The 13,758-nt window shown below is 47.0% G+C and overlaps 1 protein-coding gene across 3 annotated transcripts in view; it reads left to right on the top strand.

The window, feature by feature from the left end:
• Positions 1-13,758, top strand: part of ST3GAL3 (ST3 beta-galactoside alpha-2,3-sialyltransferase 3) — a 358,610-nt gene that overhangs the window by 252,251 nt on the left and 92,601 nt on the right. For all 3 annotated transcript variants that reach the window (XM_078854144.1, XM_078854143.1, XM_078854145.1), the window contains one exon: positions 12,783-12,878. In XM_078854144.1, coding sequence (XP_078710270.1) covers positions 12,783-12,878 — 96 coding nt within the window. The remainder of the gene's footprint in view (positions 1-12,782; positions 12,879-13,758) is intronic.

Here is a 13,758-nt window from a genome sequence, read left to right as displayed (position 1 = left end):
GAACTGCCGGTTAGCCAGTTGGTCCCTAGTCTGTAGCAGTGCATGGGATTCTTCCGTCCTAAGTGCAGGACTCTGCACTTATCCTTGTTGAACCTCATCAGATTTCTTTTGGCCCAATCTTCAAATTTGTCTAGTCATCCCGGACGCTATCCCTATTCTCCAGTGTATCTACGTCTCCCCCACATCTCAGTGTCATCTGCAAACTTGCTGAGGGTGCAATCCATCCCATCATCCAGATCATTAATGCAGATGTTGAACAAAACCAGCCCCAGGACAGACCCCTGGGGCACTCTGCTTGATACCAGCTGCCAACTAGACATTGAGCTGTTGAGCCCGACAATCTAGCCCACTTTCTATCCACTGTGACGGGACAAGGCCAGATGGCTATAGAAAAGTAGTGGGAGATAGATATATTAGCTCCAGGCTAAACAAATCCTTGCTACCAGGATAAGTGAAATGGCAGCTGCTACAGGTCAATTAAGACACCTGGGGCCAATTAAGAACTTTCCAGAAGGCAGGGAGAAGGCTAGGTTGATTGGGACACCTGAAGCCAATCAGGGGCTGGCTGAAACTAGTTAAAAGCCTCCCAGTCAGTCAGGTGGGTGTGCATGTCAGGAGCTGTGGAAGGAAGTTGCTCTGTTGGAGAGGCTGAGTAGTACACACCATATCAGGCATGAGGAAGGAGGCCCTGAGGTAAGGGTGAAGTGGAGCTTGAGGAAATGAGGGCTGCTGTGGGGGAAGTAGCCCAGGGAATTGTACATGTCATGTTTCTAAAAGGTCAGCTACCATAGCTGATACTATTAGGGTCCTTGGGCTGGAGCCCGGAGTAGAGGGTGGGCCCGGGCTCCCCCTCCCCCCCACCTTTGCCCCCTGATTAATCACTGAGACCAGGAGACAACAGAGACTGTGCAAGGAAGGATAACTTCTCCTCACCTCCCTCGCTGGCTTATGATGAAAATGACTCAGTAGACTGTGACCCTTGTCTCTAGAAAGAGAAGGGTTACGTGAAGGGTCACAGTGAGCCTCTGAGGCTAACGAAATCCGCCAGGAAACACGGGACCCATGGAGGCAAGGACAGAGCTTTGTTACACCACCCTTATAGTCCATTCATCCAATCCATACTTTTTTAACTTGCTGGCAAGAATACTGTGGGAGACCATATCAAAAGCTTTGCTAAAGTCAAGATATATCACATCCACTGCTTTCCCCGTATACACAGAGCCAGTTATCTCATCATAGAAGGCAATCAGGTTGGTCAGGTGTGACTTGTCCTTTGATTAACTCCCTCACTAAGTGTCAATTTCTGGACCTGGGGTAAATTTTTTCAGAAGCTCTTAGGTGACTTAGGAGCTTTTGAAAAATGTTAGCCCTGTTCTTTACTGAACATTCTCCTGCTTTGATCTCACACTAATAAGGCTCTTGCTTTCTGACCAATTCATTTTTTGCCTCCTGACCCCTTCTGAGCTTCCAATCAGACTTTCCATGATCACCAAACTCATCAGCATTCCTGACATCTCTGCAGCTGCCAGCTGCGTCCCCATTCCCCTCTGCTCCCTTGCTTCCAGAGCAGTAGCTCCGCTGTAGTTAAGGTGGGGAATTGCTTACTGTTTAAAATATCGCTAGTCCAGGTGCTCTAAAATGCACATCTGGGTCCAAAATCTGCTGACTCAGCTTATGCTGAAATTTCCTGTGCCTCATGGGAGTGTGGGGTGGGCAGGCTTAGCGGTCCAAATTTGGGGTTATTTGAGAAAGAGGCTCTTGAGATACAGCCGCCTTTTTAAAAATCATGTGTTTAGAAAATTACCTGGCTCTTAACAGGGGGATTTTGGCTCACACGTGGGGCTCATACAGTTGCTCTGATCCTCCCCAAACTGATCTCACCCACTCAGAAATTCTCTCGGGTAGTGCACAGCTTGCACTGCTCCTTTGGGGAAGCGATATTTCCAAAGGTGTTGGGGGTGAAATTTGTAATTCCAGCTCAGTTTGAGCTGAACTGACACACAAAAGACTGTGAAGTGCACATGTGCCACAAGACTGATGCTCTTTTGCAGGTCAGAGGCTTTGCAGGCAGACTTATGTCACAGTAATTGGGTGTCTCGAGGTGACATGCTGTGGCCCTTTAACCTGAGCAGCATCTATGGCCTGTGATTTTGAGTCCTAACCATAGCAGTTTGTTGAGAATGTTGTGCGTGTTATGTCATGTCTCTGCCTGCGTTCATTAGAAGGAAGTACGCCCTTGTTAAGGAAGTTTTTCCCTGAGACCAAAACTTCTGGTTTAAGAGCCAATATTTCAGAGTTCTCTAAAATCCACCTGCAGACTCTGATTCTACTGTAGATGTGTTGTCAAGGAAATTAGCCTTAATTTAACAGAGAAGAGAAAAGACTCTAGTAAGCAGTTAGGGTAATATAATAGCAAATCATGTTCCTCACCTGTTTCTTGAACAATGCGACTGAATGGGATCAAAGGAAAGCAAGTCATCAAGGGAAGTTCTAGAGAGCTGGAGAAGCTATTGTTGCACCATTATTTTAAAAGGGAAAATGAGATGACATGAATTATTATAGACTGATGAGCTTGACATCAGTCCTGGGCAAAATCATGGAAAGGTTAATATGGAATAGAATCAGTAAAAAGATGGTATCTTAACGAGTGCAGATTAACATGGGTTTTATGGAAAATGAATCTGGTCAAGTAAATTTGGTATTTTTTATGAGATTACAAGTTTGATTGATTGATAAAGGTAAATCTGTTGTGTCGTTAGACATCTGTAAGGCATTTGACTTAGTCCAAATGACATCCTGCTCTAAAACAAGTGTCACTATACAAGATCAATGTAGCCCATATTATATGGATTAAAAGCTAATTAAATGAGAGATTTCAAAAATTAATTATAAATGGGAAATCATTATCTAGTGGGTGTGTTTATAGTGTGTTCCGGCAGGGATCTGTTCTCGGCCCAATGTTGTTCAACATTTTCATCAGTGATATGGAAGAAAATAGAAAATCAATGCTGGTAGAACTTGCAGATAACACACAAATTGGTGGAGTGGTAAATAATGATGTGGACAGGTCAGTTATAAAGACTGCTCCAGATTGCTTGTAAACGGGGCTCATTTGAGCAACATGCATTTTAACAGAGCCAAATGGAAGATGAGATATCTAGGAGCAAAGAACATGGGTCACACTGATAAGATGAGAGATGGTCTCCTGAAAGTCAGTGACACTGAAAAGGACTTGGGGTTGATGGTAGATAACCAGTTGAACATGAGCTCCCGGTGTGATGGTGTAGCTAAAAGAACAAATGTGATTCTGGGATGCCTAAGCAGGAGGATATTGAGTAGTAGACAGGTGGCATTACCCCTCACGTGGCACCAGTGAGACTGTTACTGGTTTCAGCACTTCAAAAAAGATGTTGAGAAATGGAATGAGTTCAGAAAAGAGCTATACGAATGATTCAAGGTATGGAAAATCTGCCTGAGAGTGAGACACTTGAGGAGCTTAATGTCCTTGGTTTATCCAAGAGAAGGTTAAGAGGTGACTTGATCGTGATCGAAAAGACATCTTTTAAAAATTGGCAGCCAGATCCTACTGAGGCAAACAGAAGGGAGCATAAATCCTGGTAAGTCAAATGCAAAAGTAGAATCAGGCCGGCCCCAAAAGAATTTGAAGAGCAACTAGCAAAAGACACAGAAACTAACAGCAATTTTTTAAACAAATATAATATTGCATGCAGGAAGCCTGCCGCACAGCCAGTGGGGCCACTGGACAATCTAGGTGCTCAAGGACGATAAGGCCATTGCGAAAAGCTAAATGAATTCTTTGCATTGGTCTTCATTGTAGAGGACGTGAGGGAGATTCCAAAACCTGAGCCATTCTTCTTAGGCAGTGTTTCTCAAACTTCATTGCACCGCGACTCCCTACTGACAGCAAAGTTAGCACATGACCCCGGGAGGAGGGGTGCCAAGGACAGAGCCCAAGCCCCGCTGCCCTGGTTGGGGGGAGAGGGGGCCACAGCCCTAGCCCCGCTGCCTTGGTTGGGGGGAGAGGGGGCCGCAGCCCGAGCCCCGCTGCCCTGGTTGGGGGTGGAGCTTGGGCTTCAGCTTCTGCCCCGGGGCCCAGCAAGTCTAATGCTGGCCCTGGCAACCCCATTAAAATTGGATCACAGCCCACTTTGGGATCATAGAATCATAGAATATCAGGGTTGGAAGGGACCTCAGGAGGTCATCTAGTCCAACCCCCTGCTCAAAAGCAGGACCAATCCCCAATTAAATCATCCCAGCTAGGGCTTTGTCAAGCCTGACCTTAAAAACTTCTCAGGAAGGAGATTCTACCACCTCCCTAGGTAACGCATTCCAGTGTTTCACCACCCTCCTAGTGAAAAAGTTTTTCCTAATATCCAACCTAAACCTCCCCCACTGCAACTTGAGACCATTACTCTTTGTCCTGTCCTCTTCTACCACTGAGAATAGTCTAGAACCATCCTCTCTGGAACCACCTCTCAGGTAGTTGAAAGCAGCTATCAAATCCCCCCTCATTCTTCTCTTCTGCAGACTAAACAATCCCAGTTCCCTCAGCCTCTCCTCATAAGTCATGTGTTCCAGACCCCTAATCATTTTTGTTGCCCTTCGCTGGACTCTTTCCAATTTATCCACATCCTTCTTGTAGTGTGGGGCCCAAAACTGGACACAGTACTCCAGATGAGGCCTCACCAATGTCGAATAGAGGGGGACGATCACGTCCCTCGATCTGCTCGCTATGCCCCTACTTATACATCCCAAAATGCCATTGGCCTTCTTGGCAACAAGGGCACACTGCTGACTCATATCCATCTTCTTGTCCACTGTCACCCCTAGGTCCTTTTCCGCAGAACTGCTGCCTAGCCATTCGGTCCCTAGTCTGTAGCTGTGCATTGGGTTCTTCAGTCCTACGTGCAGGACCCTGCACTTATCCTTATTGAACCTCATCAGATTTCTTTTGGCCCAATCCTCCAATTTGTCTAGGTCCCTCTGTATCCTATCCCTGCCCTCCAGCGTATCTACCACTCCTCCCAGTTTAGTATCATCCGCAAATTTGCTGAGAGTGCAATCCACACCATCCTCCAGATCGTTTATGAAGATATTGAACAAAACCGGCCCTAGGACCCACCCCTGGGGCACTCCACTTGACACCGGCTGACAACTAGACATGGAGCCATTGATCACTACGCATTGAGCCCGACAATCTAGCCAGCTTTCTTTCTATCCACCTTATCGTCCATTCATCCAGTCCATACTTCTTTAACTTGTTGACAAGAATATTGTGGGAGACCGTGTCAAAAGCTTTACTAAAGTCAAGAAACAATACATCCACTGCTTTCCCTTCATCCACAGAACCAGTAATCTCATCATAGAAGGCGATTAGATTAGTTAGGCATGACCTTCCCTTGGTGAATCCATGCTGACTGTTCCTGATCACTTTCCTCTCATGTAAGTGCTTCAGGATTGATTCTTTGAAGACCTGCTCCATGATTTTTCCAGGGACTGAGGTGAGGCTGATGGGCCTGTAGTTCCCAGGATCCTCCTTCTTCCCTTTTTTAAAGATGGGCACTACATTAGCCTTTTTCCAGTCATCCGGGACTTCCCCGGTTCGCCACGAGTTTTCAAAGATAATGGCCAATGGCTCTGCAATCACAGCCGCCAATTCCTTCAGCACTCTCGGATGCAACTCGTCCAGCCCCATGGACTTGTGCACGTCCAGCTTTTCTAAATAGTCCCTAACCACCTCTTTCTCCACAGAGGGCTGGCCATCTATTCCCCATGTTGTGATGCCCAGCGCAGCAGTCTGGGAGCTGACCTTGTTCGTGAAGACAGAGGCAAAAAAAGCATTGAGTACATTAGCTTTTTCCACATCCTCTGTCACTAGGTTGCCTCCCTCATTCATTAAGGGGCCCACACTTTCCTTGGCTTTCTTCTTGTTGCCAACATACCTGAAGAAACCCTTCTTGTTACTCTTGACATCTCTGGCTAGCTGCAGCTCCAGGTGCAATTTGGCCCTCCTGATTTCATTCCTACATGCCCGAGCAATATTTTTATACTCTTCCCTGGTCATATGTCCAACCTTCCACTTCTTGTAAGCTTCTTTTTTATGTTTAAGATCCGCTAGGATTTCACCGTTAAGCCAAGCTGGTCGCCTGCCATATTTACTATTCTTTCGACTCATCGGGATGGTTTGTCCCTGTAACCTCAACAGGGATTCCTTGAAATACAGCCAGCTCTCCTGGACTCCTTTCCCCTTCATGTTAGTCCCCCAGGGGATCCTGGCCATCCGTTCCCTGAGGGAGTCGAAGTCTGCTTTCCTGAAGTCCAGGGTCCGTATCCTGCTGCTTACCTTTCTTCCCTGCGTCAGGATCCTGAACTCAACCAACTCATGGTCACTGCCTCCCAGATTCCCATCCATTTTTGCTTCCCCTGATAATTCTTCCTGGTTTGTGAGCAGCAGGTCAAGAAAAGCTCCCCCCCCTAGTTGACTCCTCTAGCACTTGCACCAGGAAATTGTCCCCTACGCTTTCTAAAAACCTCCTGGATTGTCTATGCACCGCTGTATTGCTCTCCCAGCAGATATCAGGAAAATTAAAGTCACCCATGAGAACCAGGGCGTGCGATCTAGTAGCTTCTGCGAGTTGCCGGAAGAAAGCCTCATCCACCTTATCCCCCTGGTCCGGTGGTCTATAGCAGACTCCCACCACTACATCTCTCTTGTTGCTCACACTTCTAAACTTAATCCAGAGACACTGCAGTTTCGTACCGGAGCTCTGAGCAGTCATACTGCTCCCTTACATACAGTGCTACTCCCCCACCTTTTCTGCCCTGCCTGTCCTTCCTGAACAGTTTATAACCATCCATGACAGTACTCCAGTCATGTGAGTTATCCCACCAAGTCTCTGTTGTTCCAATCACGTCATAATTCCTTGACATCACCAGGACCTCCAGTTCTCCCTGCTTGTTTCCAAGGCTTTGTGCATTCGTATATAAGCACTTGAGATAACCTGCTGATCGCCCCTTATTCTCAGAATGAGGCAGGAGCCCTCCCCCCACAGACATTCCTGCCTGTGCTTCCTCCCGGTATCCCGTTTTCCCACTAACCTCAGGGGTTTGGTCTCCTTCCCCCGGTGAACCTAGTTTAAAGCCCTCCTCACTAGGTTAGCCAGCCTGCTCACAAAGATGCTCTTCCCTCTCTTCGTAAGGTGGAGCCCGTCTCTGCCCAGCACTCCCCCTTCATGGAACACCATCCCGTGGTCAAAGAATCCAAAGCCTTCTCTCCGACACCACCTGCGTAGCCGTTCGTTGACTTCCACGATTCGACGGTCCCTACCCAGGCCTTTTCCTTCCACGGGGAGGATGGACGAGAACACCACTTGCGCCTCAAACTCCTTTATCCTTCTTTCCAGAGCCACGTAGTCCGCAGTGATCCGCTCAAGGTCATTCTTGGCAGTATCATGGGTGCCCACGTGGAGAAGCAGGAAGGGGTAGCGATCCGAGGGCTTGATGAGTCTCGGCAGTCTCTGCGTCACATCGTGAATCCTAGCTCCTGACAAGCAGCAGACTTCTCGGTTTTCCCGGTCAGGGCAGCAGATAGATGACCCAGTCCCCCGGAGTAGAGAGTCCCCGACCACCACCACCCGCCTCCTTCTCTTGGGAGTTGTGGTCGTGGAACCCCCCATCTCAGGACAGTGCATCTCATGCCTTCCAACCAGCGGAGTCTCCTTCTGCTTTCTCCCCCCAGACATATCATGTGGTCCACTCTCCGCAATGGTACCTGTGGAGAGAACATGAAAGCGGTTAGTTACCTGTGTCCGCGTTGCTGGAACCCGGACATTCCCCCTTCTTCTTCTGGAGGTCACATGTTGCCAAGCTTCTTCACTGGCCTCTTGGCTCCGCTGTGCAACCTGCTCTAAATCTTTAGAGCTTTGTGCCCGTAGAAGCATATCCTGACTTTTGTCCAGAAAATCCTCCGTTTCTCATATGCAACACAGGGTCGTTATCTGTTGCTCCAGACCTTCAATCTTCTCTTCCAATATGGAGACCAGCTTGCACTTTGTACAGACAAAGTCGCTTCTGTCCTGTGGAAGAAAGACAAACATGGCACATCCAGTGCAGGTCACAACAGCTGAACCCCCCCCCCCCCTTCCATATCACCTTCCTACTATGAGCTTCCTCAGAGAAGTTGGCAAGATGTAAGCGTCACTGGGCTCACTCCAGGCGAACTCCCAGGCAAACTCCTGCTGTGTGCTGCTCTGCTGTTCCCCGCTGCTCAGCTGGTTCGCCCCTGACCCACCGTTTGAGAACCGCTGTTCTTAGGTCACAAATCTGAGGAACTGCCCCAGATTGAGGTGTCAGTGGAGGAGGTTTTGAAACTAATTAATAAGTTAAAAAGTCAGACGTCACCCCGACCAGATGGCATCACCCAAGACATCTGAAGGAACCCAAATATGAACTTACAGAACCAACTGGTATGTAACCTATTGCTTAAATCAGCTCCTGTCTCACATGACGGGCAGCTAGCTAATGTAATGCCAAAAAAAAAAAGTCTCTAGAGGTGACCCCGGCAATTGCAGGCCGGTGAGCCTGGCTTCAGTACCAGGCACATTGGTTGAAACTGTAGCAAAGAACAAAATTGTCAGACACATGGATGAACACCATATGTTGGGGAAGAGCCAACATGGCTTTGTAAGGGGAAATCATGCCTCAGAATTCTTTGAGGGGATCAACAAACGTGGATAAGAGTGAAACAATGGATATAGTGTACTTGGACTTTCAGAAAGCCTTTGACAAGGTCCCTCACCCAAGGCTGTTAAGCAAAGTAAGCCGTCATGGGATAAAAGGGAAGGTCCTCTCATGGATCAGTAATTGGTTAAAAGATAAGAAACAAATGTTAGGAATCAGCGATCAGTTTTCACATTGAAAAGAAGTACATAGTGGTGTCCCCCAGGGGTCTGTTCTGGGGCCAGTGCTGTTCAACATATTCATAAATGATCTGGAAAAAGGGGTAAACAGGGAGGTGGCAAAGTTTGCAGATACTAAATTACTCATGAAATTTAAGTCCAAAGCAGATGGCGAAGAGTTACAAAGGGATCTCACACAACTGGGTGGCTAAGCATCAAAATGGCTGATGAAATTCAATGTTGATAAATGCAAAGTAATGCACATTGGAAAACATAATCCCAACTATACATACAAAATGATGGGGTCTAAATTAGCTGTTACCACTCAAAAAAGAGATCTTGGAATCATTGTGGATAGTTCTCTGAAAACATCTGCTCAATGTGGTTGGGGTCATCAGTGTGGTTAGATGTTGATAGATGTTTGGCTGCATGTGTGTGTTTCTTTTGTGTACCGCTCCAGTCCTGTGCAGACAGCTGGCACGGCAGACCTCGGGTGAACTGCCCAATGACCACAAGATTTGTTAAGGGATGAAGGCACCCAGCTAGGTTTATTGTCAATGAAGCACTGTACTAGTATTCTGCAGAGTTTACCAGACCACTAATACATGTATGCCCGTAACAATGGGCCAGCTTAGTGAACGGCGAGACTTTCCATTTCTCCCTAGGCCAGACAAAGATACTTCCTTTGAGATACATTTTTATACCCCGATACAAACAAGTTAGTACTACCCCTCTGACATAGTTAGTTATTGCCCCCTTATTTGGCTAGTTATCACCCATTACCTTGTACATGTTGGTTTGATTAAAACATCTCTCTCCGTACTGTCCTCCTGACCTTATTTTTTAGGAGGGGTTAGTGTGTTCCTGTTATCCTTGGGGAATGTTTTTGTACCATCCTTGATATCGGAATGTTCTGGTACCACTTAATATCGGGGTGTGTTTGTGTAAGTACTCTGTAACTAGCACTTTTAGGAATGTGTATTTTCTGCAATATCAGCCCTTTTCTTGCCAAATTCTTTAAGCAGATCCTGCCTCATACCAGGCCTCTAATGCAAGGGTTTATGTCTCCGGCTCTCTTCTTACTACAGGGATCAACACTGACTACTTCCTCTCCTCCTTGCCTCATGTGCTGGCTATTACAACAAGTCCTACCACTGCTTTCTCCACGTCATTTAGAAAATATATCCTTTCCTTTCTCTCCCATTGTCTAAGGCTCTTGTTCATACCCTGGGTAATCTTCTGCCTTGACTGGTGTAACTATCACATCCTCTGTGTCCTCTATGACATATATATTGCATTCTCCAGTCACTCCAAAATACAGTGGCCAAAATTATCTTAATCGCCAATTAATCCAACCATATCATTTCCCTTGTCACATCTCCATCTTGCTGTCTCTTGGTTAGCATGTCCAGTTTAAAATTCTGGTCTTCCCATCAACGCTATGCACAGCTCTACCCTGGCCTACAGCTTTTATCTTGTGATGTATCACCACCCATCACTTTTACTTTCCCAGCAATGCCAGTCTTTAAATCCCTTTTAGGATCTTCTCCCACTCCAGTTTCAGTGCCTTGATCCCCGCTTCTTCCCATTCGTGGTATGCCAGATCCCCATACTCACACTGTTATTGGGGCCTCTGGGAGCCACCTCAGTACCTGCCAGGACCCATTGCGTTTGGTGCTGTATCAAAGACATAACATGCTATTTGGGGCAGGGGTTATCTAAAGCAGCCTCCCAATCGGAGTAGTGGGGGCGGGCAAGCAACCTAACCAGTTTTAAGATGGATCTAGATAAGTTTATGAATGGGAAGGGATGATATGACAGGGTTGCCTGATCTAGCAGGGGACTGGACTCGATGACCCAGGAGGTCCCCTCCAGTCCTATGTCCCTATTCTAAGACTAGATGCAAACAGCATGAGGGAAGTGGGAAAGCCAGCTGTGGGTAATGAAGATAGCTTATACCTCACATGCTGAGTGTCTTACAGCTTGATGATTCCTGATGGCTCCAAACCAAAACAAAACAAAAAAACCCTAAAAGGGTGGTTTTAATTTTAAAAAAGCCTAATTACCTTAAAATCCGCCCTCCCCCACTAGTCCATGTCTTAGCTCTTGCTGGCTGGCTGATTCCTTTTAGGGCTATTTCAAAGGAGAAGGTGGCCCTAAATTGGGCTTCCTGCCCATGTTCCAGCCCCATATTAGCTGCTTAGAGATGTTCAAAGAGACTGACCCTGCCAGAAGCTTTCACAGCTGGAATAGCGGGATTTCTGGCTTTAATTAATATGTGGTTTGGTTGTGCTGAAAGGCTCAGTTCCTGTAGTTCTCTAATATCTCTTTAACTGTGCTTGGAAGTGGTTCCTGAATATTCCTGGGGCACTGTATCTGTTAGCTCTGTGCGAGTCTCCCCCTGACAGGCCTGTCAGCAGGTCAATCCTCAGTTCTTTAACCCAGACCAGGATGTTCGCTTCAGGCCCAGTCTTCATGAACAGCAGCTAAGCTTGGCAGGGGCTGGGTTTTCTGCACAGTTGTGTTAGGAGTGGTTACAGCAAAGTGAACTCTTGGTGATATCAAAGGAGTCGTTTCAAAAGTTGGCTAACCTAATCCCCCTTCCCCTGTTACAGCCGTGGCGCTGCGTCTTCTCTTTGGACTGATGTATATTTTTTTAAATCTCAGCCATGTGCTATAGCTTTTAAGGCACATCTCGTGTTGGGGAGAGGGTGTGGTGACGACACCCAGGAGAGAGAGCCCATGGAAGCATTTTGGCTGGTTGTCCCAGAATTCTTCTGGAGGCTCTGGAGAGAGCACACTTGAGCCACTGCCCTCCCGCTTCGGAAGGTCCGGTGTACACTCCCCTCATTGACAGCTGCACTGGGCCCAACCCTTTCTAGGGAGACCAGCACTAGGCTGAAAGGCCCAGTGTTCCCTGCTGTGAGTGTGGGTGGCCCCTTCTGTGGGAACCCAAAGGGGAAGGTCCAGCCAGTGTCTGGCCCTTATTTTTTTCTGAAGTACATTACACAGGTTATGAAAGAATGTGCAGGTCTCTTAAATATGTGTTTGGTTCTTATTAGTCTTTGATAAGTGGTTACTTTTCATGCAGTACTGTCATTTCTTCCATATGCAAGATGGGTGATTTTTGTCTGAGCATTTTAGTGGCTTGTATTCCTGCAGGATAATAGAACAACCCCCAGCTCTTACATAGTGCATTTCATTTGTAGATCTTAAAGTGCTTCATAAAGGAGTGGTCAGTATCATTGTCCTCATTTTACAGATTAGGAAACTGAGGCACAGGGAGGCAAGTGACTTTCCCAGGGTCAGCCAGCAAACCGGTGTCAGAGCCAGGAATTGAATTTAGGTCTTCTGAATCAAGTGCTGCATCATGATTGTGTGAGAAGAGAGGCTGCCATTTAATGTCCCCATCCTGTGCATTATCAGATACTGTCTGTCAAACAGCTATTCATTTCTAGCGTACAAAGACCGAACTATTTACATTTAGTGTAGTCTATATAATGGAGAGAAGGGACGTTTTATTATTTATGCATTTATTTCATTATGAAGTGGGGGTTGGGTAATTGTTTAAATAACGAATGGGTTTCGTTTGCCCCAAGCAGAGTGAGGAAAGGATGAGAGGAGATTGCCGGTCCTGGAAGCCCATCTCCCCATGCTGCCTGTGGTGTGAAATACCAGGCCATTTGTGCGGGCCACCTCGGCACCGTGGGCAGCTCCGCCCTTCGTTTCGTTCTGAACGTTGCCAGAGATTTCCTGTAATGTCTGGAGAGATGCAGGCTGCACGGAACTTGACTCTAAGCAGCTGTGTGATAGTGAATTTTAACATGTTGTTACAAGCAACCTTTCCCTGCGTTTCCTCCTCAGTCTCAGCTGCCGGCGATGTATCATTGTGGGAAACGGTGGAGTTCTTGCAAATAAGTCATTGGGGTTGAAAATTGATGACTATGATGTTGTCGTCAGGTGAGTCCTCGGTATCCTATTCTGGATATTTTTTATTCATTTTCAGTATAGCACAAATAGACTGTAGAGCGGTTCAACCTCCATTGTTCACACATTGACCAGGAACAATCGCCATTGGTAGGGGCACTTACAATGAGGTGTAAAATAAACCAAGAATGTACAGATTGTCCAAATTCTAAATGTTCGTGGTGGTCTTGACGGGGAAGGTAGTTTGTCTCACTTATCCCACAAGTGCCTCCATGCTGTCCCTTCCATCATTCAAGCTGTGACCCTCTCCTTACTGCAGTTCTTTCCGAAGAGTCTCCTCTTCCATGATGCCCGCAGTGTGTGTGCATCAATATTATTGAATTAGCTGCTATTACAGAGCTGCTCCTAGTTAGATTCCATAGGCCAGGTACTGTCATACACACATGCGCAGCGTTGTCCAGGACCTACCGCTTAAGAGCAAGGCAGGAGCAGAGCTGTGTCCTGCCCAAGAGAGGAGAGTCTGCGGCAGAAGCTGCTCACTTCTCCCCTCCCTTGCCCTGGACACTGGGAAAAGTGCTCCGAGTGGGATAAATCTTTTCCACCCCGCACCCCCTGGCAGTATGTGCTTAATTCTTTGCGATGGTCTTGTGATTACTGTTCCTTTGGGCTGCACTGTTCTCGTAGGGCCCCTCCAGGGACTCCGCCTCTGCTCAGAAAGCAGGAGGAGGAAAGGCTTCAATTCTTTGCACTAAGCCACCCACTTAGATTTAAATCCAAACTACCTCCAATTTAATTTCAAAATGAGAAACTCAATGAGGAGTTCAGTGGTCTGGCAAAAATAAACCCATTCCTATCACTAATAACTGGATGGGTTGCCTGTAGTGGGTCGTTTCCACACCCAACATGACCCTTC

The sequence above is a fragment of the Lepidochelys kempii genome, chromosome 8 (assembly GCF_965140285.1).
Source record: "Lepidochelys kempii isolate rLepKem1 chromosome 8, rLepKem1.hap1, whole genome shotgun sequence".
In the NCBI taxonomy this organism is placed as follows: Eukaryota; Metazoa; Chordata; order Testudines; family Cheloniidae; genus Lepidochelys; species Lepidochelys kempii.
This window is presented reverse-complemented; position numbering and strand designations above follow the sequence as displayed.